Source organism: Onychomys torridus, chromosome 3, assembly GCF_903995425.1.
Source record: "Onychomys torridus chromosome 3, mOncTor1.1, whole genome shotgun sequence".
NCBI lineage: Eukaryota > Metazoa > Chordata > Mammalia > Rodentia > Cricetidae > Onychomys > Onychomys torridus.
Window position 1 is genome coordinate 142,694,118 of NC_050445.1, and position 17,093 is coordinate 142,711,210.

Consider the following 17,093-nt stretch of genomic DNA (forward strand, 5'->3'; position numbering starts at 1 on the left):
CAATAAGGTCATGTAATTTCCTTTTACAACTTTGCTTTTCCAAGGTGAATACTGGGGCCTGTGATTAATTCTGTAAATTACATGACTAAGGAACTCAGGTACAGGGACATAGTTTTTTCTTTGATTATCAGCCTGTTTTTCCTCAGTCAGATATCATGGGTTTATAATACATGAAACTTCCTTGTTCTCATTTTCTATCCTTTTCAAAAATTACATCCAACAAAGAGGAAGGTAACTTTTAATATAAAATAAAGTTTTTTTTTTTTTTAAATCTTTTATTGGAGCAATTGGCCAAATAACCTAAACCACTTCCCTAATCATCTTTACTGTCTTAACCATCCATATATTTTAGGCTAATCCAGAAAGGCCAATTAAATCATTGATCTAACTAATCAACATTGCTCTTATAAAAATAATCTTCATTGTGACCCTCAAGTAAACTGCCCAGTGAGGAGTGGGGTTTAATCACATCATGCCAAATGCAGCAGGCACATGGCAGCAGCAGGCAGGAGGAAGCACTGCAGAAGCAAGGGGCATTCTGGGAACAATCTCTCTCTCCCTTCCCTGCCTCCTCCTCCTAGGGCTTTGTCCCTCCAGGGTTTAGCTTTGCTATTAGGTGAACTGAACTCCATAAGTTCCCTTGTTGACTGTAGCTCCTCTGACATGGGCGCTGGCAGAACCCCACTGCTCCCCCAAGCCCACACTTAGTAGAGGACAAATCCCCACCTCCTCACACAACTTCACAAGGGCAGAAATAATTGTCCTTACCTGGGCTCTCACACTTGCTTTTCTTCTTGCCTTATAGACAGTACACACACTGGTTTCAAATACATTTACAACATAATACATGCAGTGGCTTGTTCTGCAGAGAAAGGGGTTTCCTAACCAAAAGGAAACATCAATTATGAACTCCCTTTGGATATCAAAATGACTTAGTTCCCTTTCCCAAGCAGCCATTCCCCACTGCAGGGGACATCAAAAAGATAAATGATTCAGTTCTCTTTCCAAAAAATCAGTCTGACCAAATGGCCCAATAGACTGCGCTATCATATCCTAACTCTTCTTTAACAACAAAAACACCATCTCCAAGGCCAACATTGTACACTCAAGACACTCCTTCCCCACAGCTGTCCACACACATGACATTTGGATAGTTTCCTACTGAAAGTCTCAGCTTCTGGTCTATGGAAGACATTTATTTGTGCCCCTATAAAGGTTGAAGCCAGTTTCTTCCAGTGGGAATTTCCTCTTGTCCACCCTCATGGAGTGGACATTTGCTCATACACCGACATGGCATGGGATATATGCCCATCCATCCATGTGAGTGAGATCTGAGATGACCCCTCACTATGTTTCCACCAATATAAACATGGTCCTGTGTGAAGGTCTGGCTTGCCTCTCTGTTTCTGCTTTTTCTGGTTCCTTTAATCAACTCTTAATAAGCCGACACACTCCTTCCCAACAAGCCCTGAACCACTGATGGCTGATATTATGATTTACTTCAATTCCCTATTCTAATCAGACTCTGATCTTCTATTTCTGAAGTTGCTCACCTTCCTCCTCCACTGACAGGCTATTTTTTTTTTTTTTTTTTTTTTTTTTTTTAAAGGGCTAGCCTTTGTAGGCAAAGCCGGCTACTTGAATCAAATCAATCCTGCCTAGTTAGGGGAAATGCTAGACAATTATTAGAAAGAATCAAACACAGAGAAAGGCAGACAATACTTTCTGGAAAGAACCCTCTTCTTCCTCAACCTGCTCTTTCCACCTTTGGGACCCACTAGCAGCCTTTCCAAAGGACAACTCCTCTCCACCATTTTTTCACCATACCAGAGATGGGCTATTTAGAGTAATAGACTCAGGTCACAAGCACCTCACTATTCCAATAAAGCACTCTCAGCTTGTTGGTATCTAGTCTACCTCTTCTCTACCAAACTTTTCCTACAGAGACAATGTGCTCTCCTATCCTCTTCCCAAAGAGTCACTGTCCTTTGTATGGAGAAACACAGCTCTGACCTCAAAGGATATGAGTTTACTTTAGAGACAAAATGAGTGACTATGGCCCAGCAACAAGATTTACATTATCCCAAATCCATGTTCCAAGGTGGTAGTGGAGTCTTTATAGTCATAGAACAAAGGAGGCCATACATAAAGACACTTCAGGTGCATTGGTGGAAATATCAAGGAGGGGGTTACAGCAAAGTGGGGGTACCTTGGTTACAAGGGTCAGATGGTAACTGATGATATTGTTGGCCCTTGAGTTTTTGGGAGCTGTCTGTCCATTAATATTTTCCAAGGAAAGCTAGTCTTCTGAGTTACCTGATGGTCATAAAGGTCAGGGACAGTGAAGAGCAACAAACAGGTATTGAGAGGGCTAAAGATGGAGGGCTGGAGAGGTGGCTCAGTCAGTTCCAGGAGATCTGATGCTCTCTTTGACCTCCATGAGTACCAGGCGTGCACAAGGTGCACATACACATATGCCCAGAAAACACTAATATGCATAAAGTAAAATAATTTTTTAAAGAGTGTTAAAGATGGCTCTGAACTTATAGGTTTTCAAACCCTCTATGGTCACTGATTGCTAGGCGGTCAGCCATGTAGACAGTTCTCTAGAAGTTGCTGTTACTTTCCAGAAACTTCCATTCTCACAAGGCTTGAAAAGGGCTGGCAATTACATTTCCCCTCTTCTCAGTTGTTTTGCTTTTAGGTTGATATCCGCAGGGCAGTGAAACACCCCCTGTCATCCCACCTTGGCAGAAGAGAAAAGTGTGTGAAGTTGCTGTAATTAAAAAGCATTGAGCACTACCAAAGTCTAAAACATTTTTCAGTTCCGTTTATTTATTTTACGGCACACCACATTTCCTGTCACAAATTTGTAACTCTCTTTCTCCCAGAAGCAGATTTTATTTGCTGAAAGGTGGGATATATTCAGGATTGATCGATCAGGGAACAACAAATCACTGGCAAGCTGGGAGGAGCCTCCAAGTCAGCTGGTTAGAAAACCCGCTTACTGCAAACCTTTGGTTTGCAAACCTTCATTCATTGGAGGTTTGCTTCAGCGGGAAGACACAAGTTCAGCAAAGCCTTCATGAGAATGTTAACTGCAGACTCCACCTTGCCAGCTGGCGTGGGAGAAAACCGTATGTATGAATGAAAGGTTAATTAAGTTTAAGGGAGAGAGGAAGCTTCACTAAGGGAGCAGAATCTTCCTCTGTTAGCCAGCCACAGGGGTCTCTAGAGATCAGTAGAGGATGGGAAGCTGGTGTGTGTGTGGGGGGGGGTGGGGTGAATTGGGGGGTAGGGGAGTGGGGTGGGGTGGTGCGGAGCTCTAGGGTGGGCAGGAAGCACCGGTGTAAGTCTGTATTATCTATCATGGCGTATGTTACTTAAATACATTTGGGGAAAGAGGAACCAACAGCGACCTTGTTAGTGCACTCTTCACAGGCATCTGGAATTTTCACTCTGCTGGTTCCTGCCAGAGTGAGGCCAGGATTTACTCTTGTCTCACCCACAGCAATGAAAAGAACTGTAGCGGTGTGTTGTAGGAGTTAGGATTGAAATAGCCGCCCATCAGATTACATTTCCCCGTGGTCTTAGAGACACTTGCAGCCGCCCAGCCCTGCATTCATCTTGATTCTGAGATCCCTGCTACCTCCGGGAGAGAGATAATCAGCCTTTCTGAGTTTGTGAAGCAAAGTAGGCATCCGGATTCCTAGAGGATTGGTTGGAGGACCTTGACATGCTCAGGCACATCGCTCTATCCAGTGCACTCCTGAAGTGCCCCTCTTCCAAACCTCCCCTCCACCTCCATTCCAGACTCCCACAGCCCATACCCTCCAGTCTCCCCTTGCTCCTTTCCCCAGACTTCCTGGCTGTCAGAAATTCTCCCCCTTCCTTAGGGCACCAGTATATTCCTGGCCTTAAATGATTCTGTGGCTTCAGGGAACAATCTCAGTCCTTCTGTTCCTGTTGTTGTATCCCAGGTGCTTCAGTAGGGAGGGGATGGGAGATCCCCACAAAATCCCGCAAATCCATCTGCAGTTTTTCTTTATGGTAAATGATGGAAAAAGGGCATTGGAGACTTCTACTTTAAAACTGTATCCTCTCATTTTGAAAAACGTTCATATTTTATTCTTTAAATCCCTTTCCATTAATTTTTTAAAGTTTTATTTTATTTTATGTGTATGGGAGTTTTTCCTGCCCTGTGGGTCCACCACATGCATGCCTGGTGCTCACAGAGGTCAGAAGAAGGTGTTGAATCCCCTGGAACTGGACTTAGACAGTTTTGAGTCACCCTGTGGGTGCTGGAAATGTACTGAGTTCTCTCTCTCCAGGGGCAGCAAGTGCTCTTCACCTCTGAGCCATGGCTCCACCCCTACTTTTATATTTTTATTTAGGAATAGAATAGTTCTTGAAAAACAGTGTTCACAATTATTGTTAACTCAGGGGTCTAGTGGCAGCCTCAGGAGACCAGGCCAAGTTCCTCTAGGTGGACAGACCCCCTGCTGAGGTGATGGGAAACAGGGTCTGGGAGCTGGGGGACAAAGCGAAGAGGAAGGCAATCTAACCAGGCCTCCTTTGAATCCCTGGGCCCTATCCTGGCCATCCAGTGCACACCTAAAGTGCCCCTCCTCCACACCTACCCAGGACCCTTAAACAGACTGAAGAACTCACCCTGCTTATGGGAGAGCCACAGGTGTTGGTGTCTATGTGCTGCCCCTGACTCTGAGTTGTGGCTAGGTCTTCCAGGTGCAGGCAAGTCACATATTTCTCATGGTAAGTCAGAGCCCTTACTGTGCTTGGAAAACTTACAAAAGTAAGGATTTCCTTCCTTCTTCAGACTTATCCGTGGGTTGAAAATGGCAGCCACGTCCTCACAGCAGTGGGCAGCGTCCTTAAACAAACTGACTTAGGTAAAAGTCGCTGTATCTGCTGTCTGCAGACTCAGCTGTCTCGAACCCACTGCAGCCTCTCTTAACAGTTTTTTATCCTCTGACTAATACCAAAAGAGAGAGCTCATGAACAATGCTACTGTTTCTCAGGTAAGCAAGTACTTCTGAGGGATTAGGGGTTAGATAAATGCTGTGAAGTCCATAAGAGAGCCCGAGACTACACAATACAGATGGTGAACTCCCAAGATGGCGGCCTTCTTCATCACCTTCCAGGCCTGAGACAAAGCCTAGGGTGGCTTAAAACAAAACCTGGCAAGCCTTTTCTCCTGCCAGTGGGGCCCTGTTGGTGAACCAGTTCTAATAGCTCAGGGCCGAGTGTTGGTTTTAAGGAGGTGCTTTTACTCTGCAAGGAAACATCACGAGTCACGACAAAATCCTCTATCGGAGCTGAATTTTATTAGAAGGGAGAGGGGAGGGACAGAGGATAGGGTGACCAGGCCTGTGGAAGAGGCACGTGGAGAGAGAGAAGGAAGAAGCGGGGAGGGCTCTGTGTCCTGTTTCTTATGGATTCCCCTGCACATGCTCATATGGGATTACAGAGCTACACCACGCATGAGCAGATTGTGTGATCACGTAGTGCACGGATTACGTAAGACGTAAGGCCCCTTGCTCGGCTACTGAACTGCGCATGTGCGGTCTTAAGGAGTGGCGGGGAATTCCAACACAAAGTAGGATGTGTATTTTTGATTGGCACATTAAAATGAACACACATTCCTTGTTTCATTATGGTGAATATAGTGAAACCCTCTCAGCTAGTTTTTAGAAACACTGTATGTTTTTGTGAACTGTATTCATCCTACTGTGCCTTTAAACACCAGGCCTGATACCTTTTTATAGTAAATGATGTCTACTTCCTCTCTACCTCCCCCAAAGAGATATTTGTACTCGATTGTGTATTGTAACACTATTCACAATATCTAGAACATGGAACACATCTGCATCTATCAGTGAATAAATGAGGAAAATTGTGATACATACTCCTGTTGGGGAATCTACTCTTCCCTTTCCAGACCCCGCCCCCTCAGAAAGCCCGCCAACGTTAGTCCCTCCTAAAGATGCTCAAGACCACACGTACAGGCTACCCAAGAGCCACTAGGGAGACGCTTTGCTCTGTTCAGATTAAACCTGGATTTACTAATTCGGCTTGATTGGCTTATTTCATTGGCGGCGGAGGATATCCAATAACAGGGATCCAAAACTTATCAACTCCCATAAACAATGGAATACTACACACCAATAAGAGAGGATGTCCTCTTTGGTGACAACATGGATGGACCTGGGTGACATGCTGAGAGAAACTAGTCAGGCATTGAAGCCGAACACTGCTTGTTAGTTTGAGAGAACTAGCTAAAACCAGACAGGAGTTTATATTATTTTCTTGGATTTGGAAAGATTGGTTTTTTAAGAATGTTGTAAAACTAGAAATGGTAAGGAAGTCTATGTATTCAAAATATGGAGGAGTTCAGGAATCTCCCAAGATTTACTTTCTATAGCGAGTGTGAGGAGCTATGAGGAGCAGAACCCGGGGAAACCAGATTGCTCACATGCTGAGAAGTGCTGGAGCTGGAAATGAGCAGGTGAGAATTATCCTGCTACTTTCTATATCTTTATAACTGAGAAGAATGAAGGTCGAGAGTTTTGTGTGGACAAAATCCAAAGGCCACAGTTTGGTGCTTAAACCCTTCCAATCCTACATATCCTTCTCCTCATTGTTAATGGAAGAGGCTTCCTGGTATTTTAGATGTGTAAAACCAAGCAAAAGACAATGGTTAAAGTCAGTGGAAACTGTGTAAAAAGTACAATTAGCATTCAGTAAAATTAATTCACTTGATATACATCTTCATCACTTTTGAAAACATATAATCATGCATTCTTCGTCAAGATATATAGGGGCTGGAGAGTTGGCTCAACCATTAAGAGCATTTATTGCTCTTACAGAGGACTGGGTTTGATTCCCAGCATCCATATGGTGGCTCACACACTCACCCCTAACTTCAATTCCAGGCATCTAACACACTTCTCAGAACCCCCCCTAACACTAGGCATGCACATCTTACACCTATACACATACACACAGAGAAAACACTCATACACATAAAATAGATCTCAAACAATAGTTTATAAAGGATATAGAGACCCCTGTCCCTACCACACTCCAGCTTCCCCATTGCAGACACTCTGTATCTCTGTCCCCAGCCCTTACACACTTACTTTTCCAGAATGTCACAAAATGGATCCCTGAAGCAGAGACTTCACATTTGCCTTCTTACACGTCGATGCAGCATAGCTCTTCAGACAATGCAGTGTCTATCAATAGTGTGCCAGACACACCGCTGGCCAGATTCTAAGACACTATCCACAGCACCACTGGCACAGGAGCAGAGCTCTGAATTCACAAGTGTGCCAGCACCACATAATCAAATGTTACACAAAGAGGTTAAGAAAATCTGACAGGAAACTTGTAGAGAAGTGAGAGGAGGAAGCGAGTCATGGCAGTTTCGGGTTCTTTTTAAATAAACAGGAAGGAGACAGTTTTCTTTGGCTCACTGCCTTTAAACTTGCTTAAGCTTGCTGATAAGTTTAGTTTAGGGACTTTTGAATCAGAAGCCTTGGGACATTTGCCTGATAAAGTGATATGAGAAATACACAAGTGCAGGCTTGTGTTCCAACTTATTTCCTCTCTTTGAGAGTTTGTTTAACTTGTCATCAGCTTTGGGACATTTGGATGATTGCAAATGTTGCATTCTTTTTTTTTTTTTTTTTTTTTTTACAGTGATCCTTAAAGCTGCTACAAATGTAAGCTTGAAAGTTTCTTTTTCTTTTTTTCTTTTTCTTTTCTTTTTTCTTTTTTCTTTTTTCTTTTTTTTGGTTTTTCGAGACAGGGTTTCTCTGTGTAGCTTTGCACCTTTTCTGGAACTCACTCTGTAGCCCAGGCTGGCCTAGAACTCACAGAGATCCACCTGGCTCTGCCTCCCAAGTGCTGGGATTAAAGGTGTGCGCCACCACTGCCCGGCTTCTTTTTCTTTTTTCTTGAAACTTAATTGCACGCTTTCCTTTCAGTGTGGGGATATAAGGGCAGGATGGGGGCACATCACCATACTGTGTAGTTCCTGCACAAACAGCATCATAGTGGTTGCACAATTTTGCCTTTCCAAAAGAAGGGTGTTAGAGTCATATCAATATCAAATTCATCAACGTTCTGTTATATAAACAGTCAATTTTCTTGAACCTTAGGTCTACAGTCTATCTCACATCTTGTTTTTAGCAGACAGACACCAGGTTGTTTCAGTAGCATATACTGGAGTGATGCCACCTTTTCCCAATCTGTAAACTGTACATCTCTGTTAAATATCTGTTGACCATGTGTGTTTGATGTAACTTCTGGAGTCTTTTTTCCTGCTGTATTGTTCTAGTGTCTACTCTTTTCCTAGCACCAGGCTGTGGTGCTATTTATTTATTCCTGTTCCTGTAAATCAAGAGATTGGGCAGAATGATCTCTGAATTCGACCCTTCTTTTTCAGAATCATTTTGGACTATTAATTTCTTTTTAGTTTTCATGGTACCTTTCATATAATTTGGTGCTATGAATTTCATTTTTTCTGGGGGGCAATCATTTCCCAGTAAGAGAAACTGTTGCATATATAAACTTGCTAAGAAATTGTTGACATAAGAGCAATATTGAGTGTTCCAGTTTATTATGTGAAGTATTTACTTATATTGTTCTTTTATTGAATGAAACTGGGAGTCAAGTAATGGGGGTAAAAACCTAATTGATTAGAGAAGCAGTGGAGAAGAGACCAATGACCTCCTGTCTCTTGCCTTCCCCAATCCAAAATGGTCTGGGAATCTTTCTTAGTCCTTCCCTACTACTTCCTGTGTCTCTCTCTGTATCTTGGGTCCTCCAAAACATCTATGGCTAATTCTGGTTAACTAGTCACTAGCTCTGACCATGATTCAATGTTACACTGTATTGGCATTCTTGGAGTGTCTGTGTGAACAAATATACTGCAACAATTATGTGTTTAGATCTGCCTTGATTTCCTTTTTTTTTAAATTTAAAAAATTTTATGTATATGAGCATTTTGCCTGCATAAATATTTAGCATCACATGCATTCCTAGATCTGACTATGATCAGGAAAGTGTGTCAGATTTCTGGAATTATAGATGGTTATAAGCTACTGTGTGGGTGCTGGAATCACACCAGATCCTCTACCAGAGCAACAAGTGCTCTTAACCACTGAGCCAACTCTCCTGCCCTGTCCTGATTTCTTCATAATTTTACATGTAGTTTTTGTTATGCTGATTATGAACTTTTTTTAGATTTATAATTTTATTGTTTTTGGTGTTACTATTAATGGTGCAGTCTTACACGTTAACTTCCTTTTGACAGTAAAATGCAACTGGCTTTGCCATGCTGACATTGTGTCCTGCAGCTTTGTAAACTTGTTTTTTACATCCAGTAGTCTTTTGTAGATTTGATAGAATTTTTATGCAGATAGAACCACATCATCTGTGAAGAAAAACAGTTTTATCTCTTTTCAAAATGTGTAAACTTTCTTTCTTTAAGAAACTTATTTTATGTGTATGGATGTTTTATTCACACATTTGCTCATCACATGCATCCTGGTGACTACAGAGGCCAGAAGATGGTTTTGGGTCTCCTGGAACTGGAGTTGGCATGGTTGAAAGCTACCTTGTAGGTGCTAGGAATGAACCTGTGTCCTCTGGAAGAGAAGCCAATGGTCTTAACTGCTGAGCATTCTCCAGCCACATTACCCTATTTCTTTGCTCTGGTGAAGCCCTCTTGTGAAAAGTCATCCTGGAGTAGTGAGCAGATGTCCTGCTCCTGCTCCTGATTACTGGGAAAGCCTTTATAACTGTACCTTTGAGAATGAAGCAGACTGCAGTTGGATTTATTGTTTTGTTTTTAATGGATACCTTTTGTAGTGTGAGGAAGTTCCTCTGATTCCTAATTTTCACACACTTTTGGTGTGTTTATTGAGTATTTCTATTTTTCCACTTTTCTTAGTTTGTTCATAGGTGTAATTACCCTGATCCCCCTAATGTGTCTGTTACTCCTTCTAACCAGAACACATTATGGAGAGAAATCCAGCTGACTGTTGTTGCTTCTCACTGCTCCTCACTCCTTTTGTTTCTTTGTTCTTCTTCCTCTTCTTTTTTTTTTTTTTTTTTTTTTTGGCTCCTTTTTTAAAATTTGTTATATTTGTGTTTTAATTTTACACATCAGCCATGGGTTCCCCTGTCCTCCCCCCTCCCGCTCCCACCCCCACCTTCCCCCCAGTCCCTCCCTTCCATTCCCATGTCCTCCAGGGCCAAGACTCCCCTGGGGATTCATTTAAATCTGGTGGATTCAGTACAGGCAGGCCCAGTCCCCTCTTTCCAGGCTGAGCAAAGTGTCCCTGTGTAAGCCCAAGGTTCCAAACACCCAGCTCATGCACTAAGGACAGGTCCCGGTCCCACTGCCTGGGTGCCTCCCAAACAGTTCAAGCTATTCAATTGTCTCACTTATCCAGAGGGCCTGCTCCAGCTGGGGGCTCCACAGCTTTTGGTTCATAATTCATGTGCTTCCATTCGTTTGGCTATTTGTCCCTGTGCCTCTCCAATCTTGGTCTCAACAATTCATGCTCTTACAGTCCCTCCTCTTTCTCAACAATTGGACACCTGGAGCTCCACCTGGGGCCTGGATGAGGATCTCTGCATCCACTTCCATCAGTTATTGGATGAGAGTTCCAGCTCAACTCTTAGGGTGTTTGGCCATCTGATCACCAGACTAGGTTAGATCAGGCTTTCTCTTGACCATTGCCAGCAGCCTATAGAGGATGTATCATTGTGGATTTCTGGGGACCTCTCCAGCACTCTGCCTATTCTTGTTCTCATGTCATCATTTATCATGGTCTGTTATTCCTTGTTCTCCCTTTCTGTTCTTGATCGGTATGTACTCACTCATAGGAGGATACTAGATGTAAAACAAAGATAACTAGACTGCTACACAACTCCAAGGAGGCTACCTAGAAAACGGGACCCTAGGAAAAACCCAGGGATCACCCAATGACAGAGAAATGGATGAGATCTACATGAACAACCTGGACGACAGTGGGAGTAATGCAGGGCAAGATTTGAGCGAAAGAAAGCTTAGGGGAGCAGGAGATCCCAGGTGGAATCTTTTGTTTCTTGCTCTTTGATGATTCACCCTTAGTTCAGGATCTGGAAGACCCTGGCCAAAGTTCTGTTTCCGTCCTCTCTAGTCTCTTTCCACCATGGCATCCTTTATGGTCCAGGACCTTCTCCGAAAGGGGTTTGCAGGATCCTTTTCAGGTACTTGTGGGCAGTTGTACATTGGCTCTTTGTGGTAAGTTTCTTACACTTTTCTTAAGATATTGGCATCCTTATATTCATATTTTTCAGGTAAAAAGCTCCAAGAAAAATATCTCACAATCATCTCCCATGTGTCTCGTGTTAAGTTTCGCTGCCGCTATGGAGTGATCACCATCCTCACTGTGGCTGTAGTTGCACTTTTGGTTGCTTTGTTATTGTCAGGTGAGTGACTCATCTCCAGATTCTGCAGCCTTCTGTCCACATTCACATTGTCACTTTTACTTACTGACCACTGTGAGCCAGGTACTGTGGGAAGGGCTGGAGAGAAAACACACTGGAAATTCCTGTTCTCTGGGAACTTCTGGTCTAGCAGGAAGATGCAGTGAAGGATCAGCACAGGCTGTGGTATGCACAGGAGGCCAGGCTCAGCATCCCTGGGAAGATGGCGTTCAGCAACCTCTAGTCAGAGATGCAGGAGACACATGTTCACCTGGGAGACCAATTCAAAGCAGAGAACAAGGAAAGGAAAACCCAAAGGAGCAGCCTCAAGGAGACTGCTGCAGCTAAGGGAAGTGAGGGGAGTGAAGAGTAATATGGTTGGGGAAGGTGCAGCACCCCCACCCCAACCATGACTCATGGTTTCAGTTAACATCTTCGACCATGGTCTGAAAATATTAAATAGAATGTTCCAGAAACATGTGATTCCCAAGCTTTCATTGTTAGACTATTCTGAATAATGTGATAAAACTTGTATAGCTTTCCTGCCATAGCTAGAGTAAATGATTCATGATACTGTTTTATAAAATCAACTTTAACCATGTCAATGAATAATACACAAGTTTAAACTTGGACAAACATTTGCCAAGACGACAGTCATTGTAACCTAAACTGTTATGTAGCTGTGAAAAGAGTCAGATAAAGAGAAGACACAGTCACCTTCATTTCCTGCTGTGTTTGTCCCTTTCATTAAAGCCTCATGGTACTGCACATGAGAACAGGGAACAGCTGCAACATGTTGTCCTACACTAAAAATAAGTGTGTGTGTGTGTGTGTGTGTGTGTGTGTGTGTGTGATTTCTAGTATTTAATGTTTCTTATGACATCACTTGTTTCTAGGCTCAATAGCCCTTCAGAAGAGTCATCCATTCATTCTTCTCTGTTAAAGGAAGAAAAAGACAAAGTTAGGAAAGAAAAATGTCTTTATTTTTCTAAGCAGCCCCTTGAAAGCTTGCTGCATTCAGGGCTTATTGCACACACACACACACACACACACACACACACACACACACACACACTTAGGGCTTCTTACATACTCACACATGCACTATCACTTTATTATAATAGACTCACAAATGAACACATCACAAAACTCCATCAACATAACCACTCCAACACTTGCCAAGTCCCAAACCCTATGTATCTCATTGAACTTCCACACAGTTAGAACAGACACTCTGAAGTCAAGGAACTTGGGTCATGGTTTTAGATTTTCACTGTATTTACATTTTTATACATTTATCAGCCACAAACTAGAACAAACACCAGCAAAGTTGAAACTAGAAAAATAATGCTCTTTGTAACCCTTTTCATGGCTTATGGGCCCTTTGCTGCATCCTGTCCTTCCTCTTCACCTTACACTACTCTTCCTTGTTCTCCGTGTTACACTATGCTCATACTCACAGCTGTTTACTCTGTACATTATAGGCTAGGATAAGCATATGGGGGAGTGTTGTATGAATCCTAAGTGGTCTTATAATAAAGATCCCGGAGCTAGACATAAATGTGAAAGCTGAAAGATCAGAGAAACAGAGCAAGCCACAGCCACCATGTCTTACCTCACCAACTCCTCAGCCTGAAAGAGTGTGAGTTCCTGTCTCCTCCCACCTTATATTCCTTTCTTTGCTCAGCCATATTATTTCCTGTACAAACTTCCTAGTGCTGAGATTAAAGATGTGTGATCTCAAGTGCTGGAATTAAAGTTGTGTACCACCACTGCCTGGCTCTGTTTCTCTGTAAGACTGTATTAATTTCTTGTAGCCCATCGTGGCCTTGAACTCACAGAGATCCAGAAGGATCTAGTTAGCTTAAAGATGTTTGCCACCCCTACCAAACCTCTATGGCTAACTCTGTGGCTGGCTCTGTCCTCTGACCTTCAGGCAAGCTTTATTTGTTAGATTACAAACCATCTATTATCATGGGGAATGTATGGGGTCTTTTTCTTTCTGATTTTGTGTGAACTTATTTAATATTATACTTTCTAGGTCTCCCACTTTGCTGCAAGTTTCCTTTTTTCTTAATGTCTGAATAACATTCTGTTTTATACATGTACCACATTTTCATTATCTGTTAGCCATTTTATGAACATCTAGGTCAGGTCCATTTTGTTATTATTGTAAATGGGGCAGCAATAAGCATGGATGTGAAAGTTTCTCTGTGTTATGATGTAATGTTCTCTCAATACATGCCCAGGAGTGTGGCATAGCTGTGTCACAAAAGGTCTATTTGTAATTTTTAAAGGAGCCTCCATACTGGATGTTTAAGTTTATACTTCTACCACCTGTGAGTAAGTGTCCCTATTTCTGCACAGAGTTCTGACATCTGTTGTGAGATATCTTGATGATATCTTGCCATTCTGATGAGATCCAGTATATTTTCATATGGATTTAATGTATGTGTGACATGATAATAGGAAGGCCTCGTTAAAATTTTCATATCAGAAACCTATATTGACCATGTCATGATTTATGTGCTGATATTTATCCATAGTTAAATCCACAGAAGTGAGGAGTTTTCTTTATTTTGTCATTACAGAAAAAGAAAAGAAAGAACAGGTCTCAATAAAAAAATTCTATGCTTTTTGCCCAAAAGATTGGATTGGATTTGGGAGTAAATGTTTTTATTTTTCTGAAGACATGAGAAACTGGACATTCAGCCAGACTTTCTGTATGGCACAAGAGGCCCATCTAGCTCAATTTGAGAGCAAGAAGGAGCTGGTAAGAAAAGATCAGGAATTGTTTTGTTGCTTGTTCTGTTGAATATTTACTTCCTTGAGATAGGGAGCTTAAATTTGAGGAAGGATTCCACCTCAGGCACCAGGGGACAAGGGTCACATGTTAGTATGGTCCCTTTGTGATGGCTGTAGCCCGGAGACATTCCAAAGGTATTCTCTCCTGTAGTGCTAATAGTCAACCTGCATGACCAGACATGTGTTTGTCAGTGTACTGTAGATTATGGTAGTAAAATCTATCCACTGAGAACTGAGGGTTATTTAGACTCCAAAGTCAATTATCCTGAGTTCAAACCTGCTGCCATCTTGAGAAGAGACTGTAGAGCAGAGACTCTATGGTCATCTGAAGCTTGAGAGACACATGTATTTGCTTTCTGTGTTTTATGACAGAGTTTCCTGATGAGATACAAGGGTGATTCTGCCCACTGGATCGGCCTGCACAGAGAGTCAACACAACACTCATGGAGGTGGACAGACAACACTGAATATAACAACTTGTATGTTTTCAGACCTCTTTTCTTTCTACTGTGCTCATGTGTTGTGATGTGTGTGAGTTGTGATGAGAGATGAAATACAGTGCCTACTATACTGGAAAGGAAGAAAAATAAACCCTTGGGCTGGAGGCATGCTTTGGGGTAAGTGGTGTGTTAAATGCAACAGCCAATCCCCAGTGAACTCCACATCCCGACAAATTTTAATCCATTGGATTTCCTTAGTGTTGTTTTACTCCACATCTTTAGCATGGTGTTGGCACCTGGGGTAGATGTTTTGTGCTGTGGCACTTGAAAATCTTTCCTTGCTGATAACTGCCCTCGTGGGATGTAGACAGAACCGCTGATGGGCAGTGAGGGCTCTGAAACCCCAGGAAGCCACTGCAGAACTGCTGGGGTATGACGTGTCAGACAGCTGTTTGCACAGCTGCACCTGTCACAAAAGCAGAGACTCCAGGGGCTTTGGGAGCCTCCTCTAGAGTCTCATCATCACAGAGCACCCAGGACAGCTCTTGGATGTGAGCATAGCCGTTTTGAACAGACCCGTTTCACTGGAATGGTGAAACACAGTCCCAGTCATGTCCATGATTAAAGAGCTTTCAGCAATTTACTAAGTGTTGCATTTCCTCCCACTTTTATACATGTGAAAAATATTACAAGATAGAATTGATGATCACCCTGTGGTGTTACCCATGGCTGAAGTTCACTTGAACATGACAGCAAGCACCAGTCAATATTTTGTACACACAGTTCAGAGTTCAACATGGACAAATGGCAAAGGTGTGGTCATCAAATCAAACCTGGGAATGTAAACGTCACTAGGTGTAAATCTTGTGCTGGTGATTCCTCCTGGACTCTGCCTTTGTGTGACCCATGTTATAAATAAGCAATGGAGATGAGTGAGCTATCATTGCAGGAGTGAATGCCGTGGCAGACTCTGCAGAAATTCTGTTTGTTTTTTGTTTGTTTTAGGGTTTCCATTGGAGAAGGAGAACGTGCCTACCTGAGTGACAGAGGGATCAGCAGTGGCATGGACCACACGCCTAGGAAGTGGATTTGTAGCAAGCCTGAGAGCTATTTACAGTGCCCAGAGTTTTCATAGCTTGTGTCAAAGCAATCATGAGAGACCTGCAACATGTTATCTACGGTCTCTGCCTCATTTCTTTATCTTATAAAATTGTCAAAATCAATTCATAATGTGTGGTGACATACAATATGAAAACTGTTACAGAGGACTATACTTATGGGTGCTTGGGAGACTATGGGAAATTCTAAATTAAATTCAGTGTTTTGATACGAGTTTGTACTCATTGTTTCTTAAACCTAAAGTACAATCACGTCAGTATTAGTGACCTCCACTTTTATGACCAGATATGAAAGTTTTTCCATTAGTTCTTCCTTTGAATGACCGATACATTAAAGCATGAAGGGAGGACAGGATTGAGCTAAGATGGCTGTAGCACACACAGCTCCTGCAAAGGGCTAGAATGGGAGGCAGAGGAGTAGAGTCTGTCCTGTATCCTCTTCCCACAGCTCTGAGTATCATACACCAGGCCTCATCGCTGGTCTGCAGCCACCAAGAGGAGCCTAACACACCAAGGCCACAGCATCAGCAACCCAAGCCAAAGCCAGAGTGGTGTCCTGCTGTTAGAAAATCAGGGGAGAGTGTCAGAGAGAATGGATGTATCTCCAGTAAATGTGCCCTGGCATGTCTGGAATATCTGTTGTCAGAACCTTTAAAAAATGTTTGAAGATTGATTCAAGATGGTGGTCATAGGTTGGGTTCTTGGTCCCAACTGGAGACACCACTGCTGTGGAGCTGCCCTTGGGACACAGGTACAATGGTCATACCTACTGAGTCAGCAGGAAAGCCTTCATCAAGGACAGAAAGATGTGCAGAGGCCTGGAGCTCTAGTGGGTGCTGCCTCAGATAGCCTGCCCAGCCAAAAGATTACCGTTTCTGGGTAACAACAGGATATCCCAGACCAGTCTTAGTGATAGTCGACCATCACCCTGGCTCTGAGCAACATCAGGATGTCTGTGATGGAGAACAGTTCATTTTCTGGATTGGGCCTCCTCAAAAAACTGGCACTGGCAGGGTGGTAAGCAGCAGCCTGGATCTCTTGCCACCTCTGCCCCCTAATGCACTCACTACCCAGCCTCATGACCACCCTGACTCTGAGCAACAGTGGGATGTCCAAGATGGAGAATGGTTCATTTTCTGGATTGGGCCTTCTCAAAAAATCTCTACGGTATGTGCTGCCCCCAGACTCCATGTTGCTTTACGTGGCTGTGCTACAGCTCGGGCTT

The 17,093-nt window shown here is 42.9% G+C and overlaps 1 protein-coding gene across 1 annotated transcript in view; it reads left to right on the top strand.

Moving 5' to 3' along the window:
• The first annotated feature begins 11,228 nt into the window (after positions 1–11,228).
• Positions 11,229–17,093, top strand: part of LOC118580295 (C-type lectin domain family 2 member E-like) — a 46,465-nt gene continuing 40,600 nt past the window's right edge. Inside the window, exons 1-4 of the mRNA XM_036181959.1 lie at positions 11,229–11,286; positions 11,377–11,508; positions 14,103–14,278; positions 14,683–14,789. Coding sequence (XP_036037852.1) covers positions 11,229–11,286; positions 11,377–11,508; positions 14,103–14,278; positions 14,683–14,789 — 473 coding nt within the window. The remainder of the gene's footprint in view (positions 11,287–11,376; positions 11,509–14,102; positions 14,279–14,682; positions 14,790–17,093) is intronic.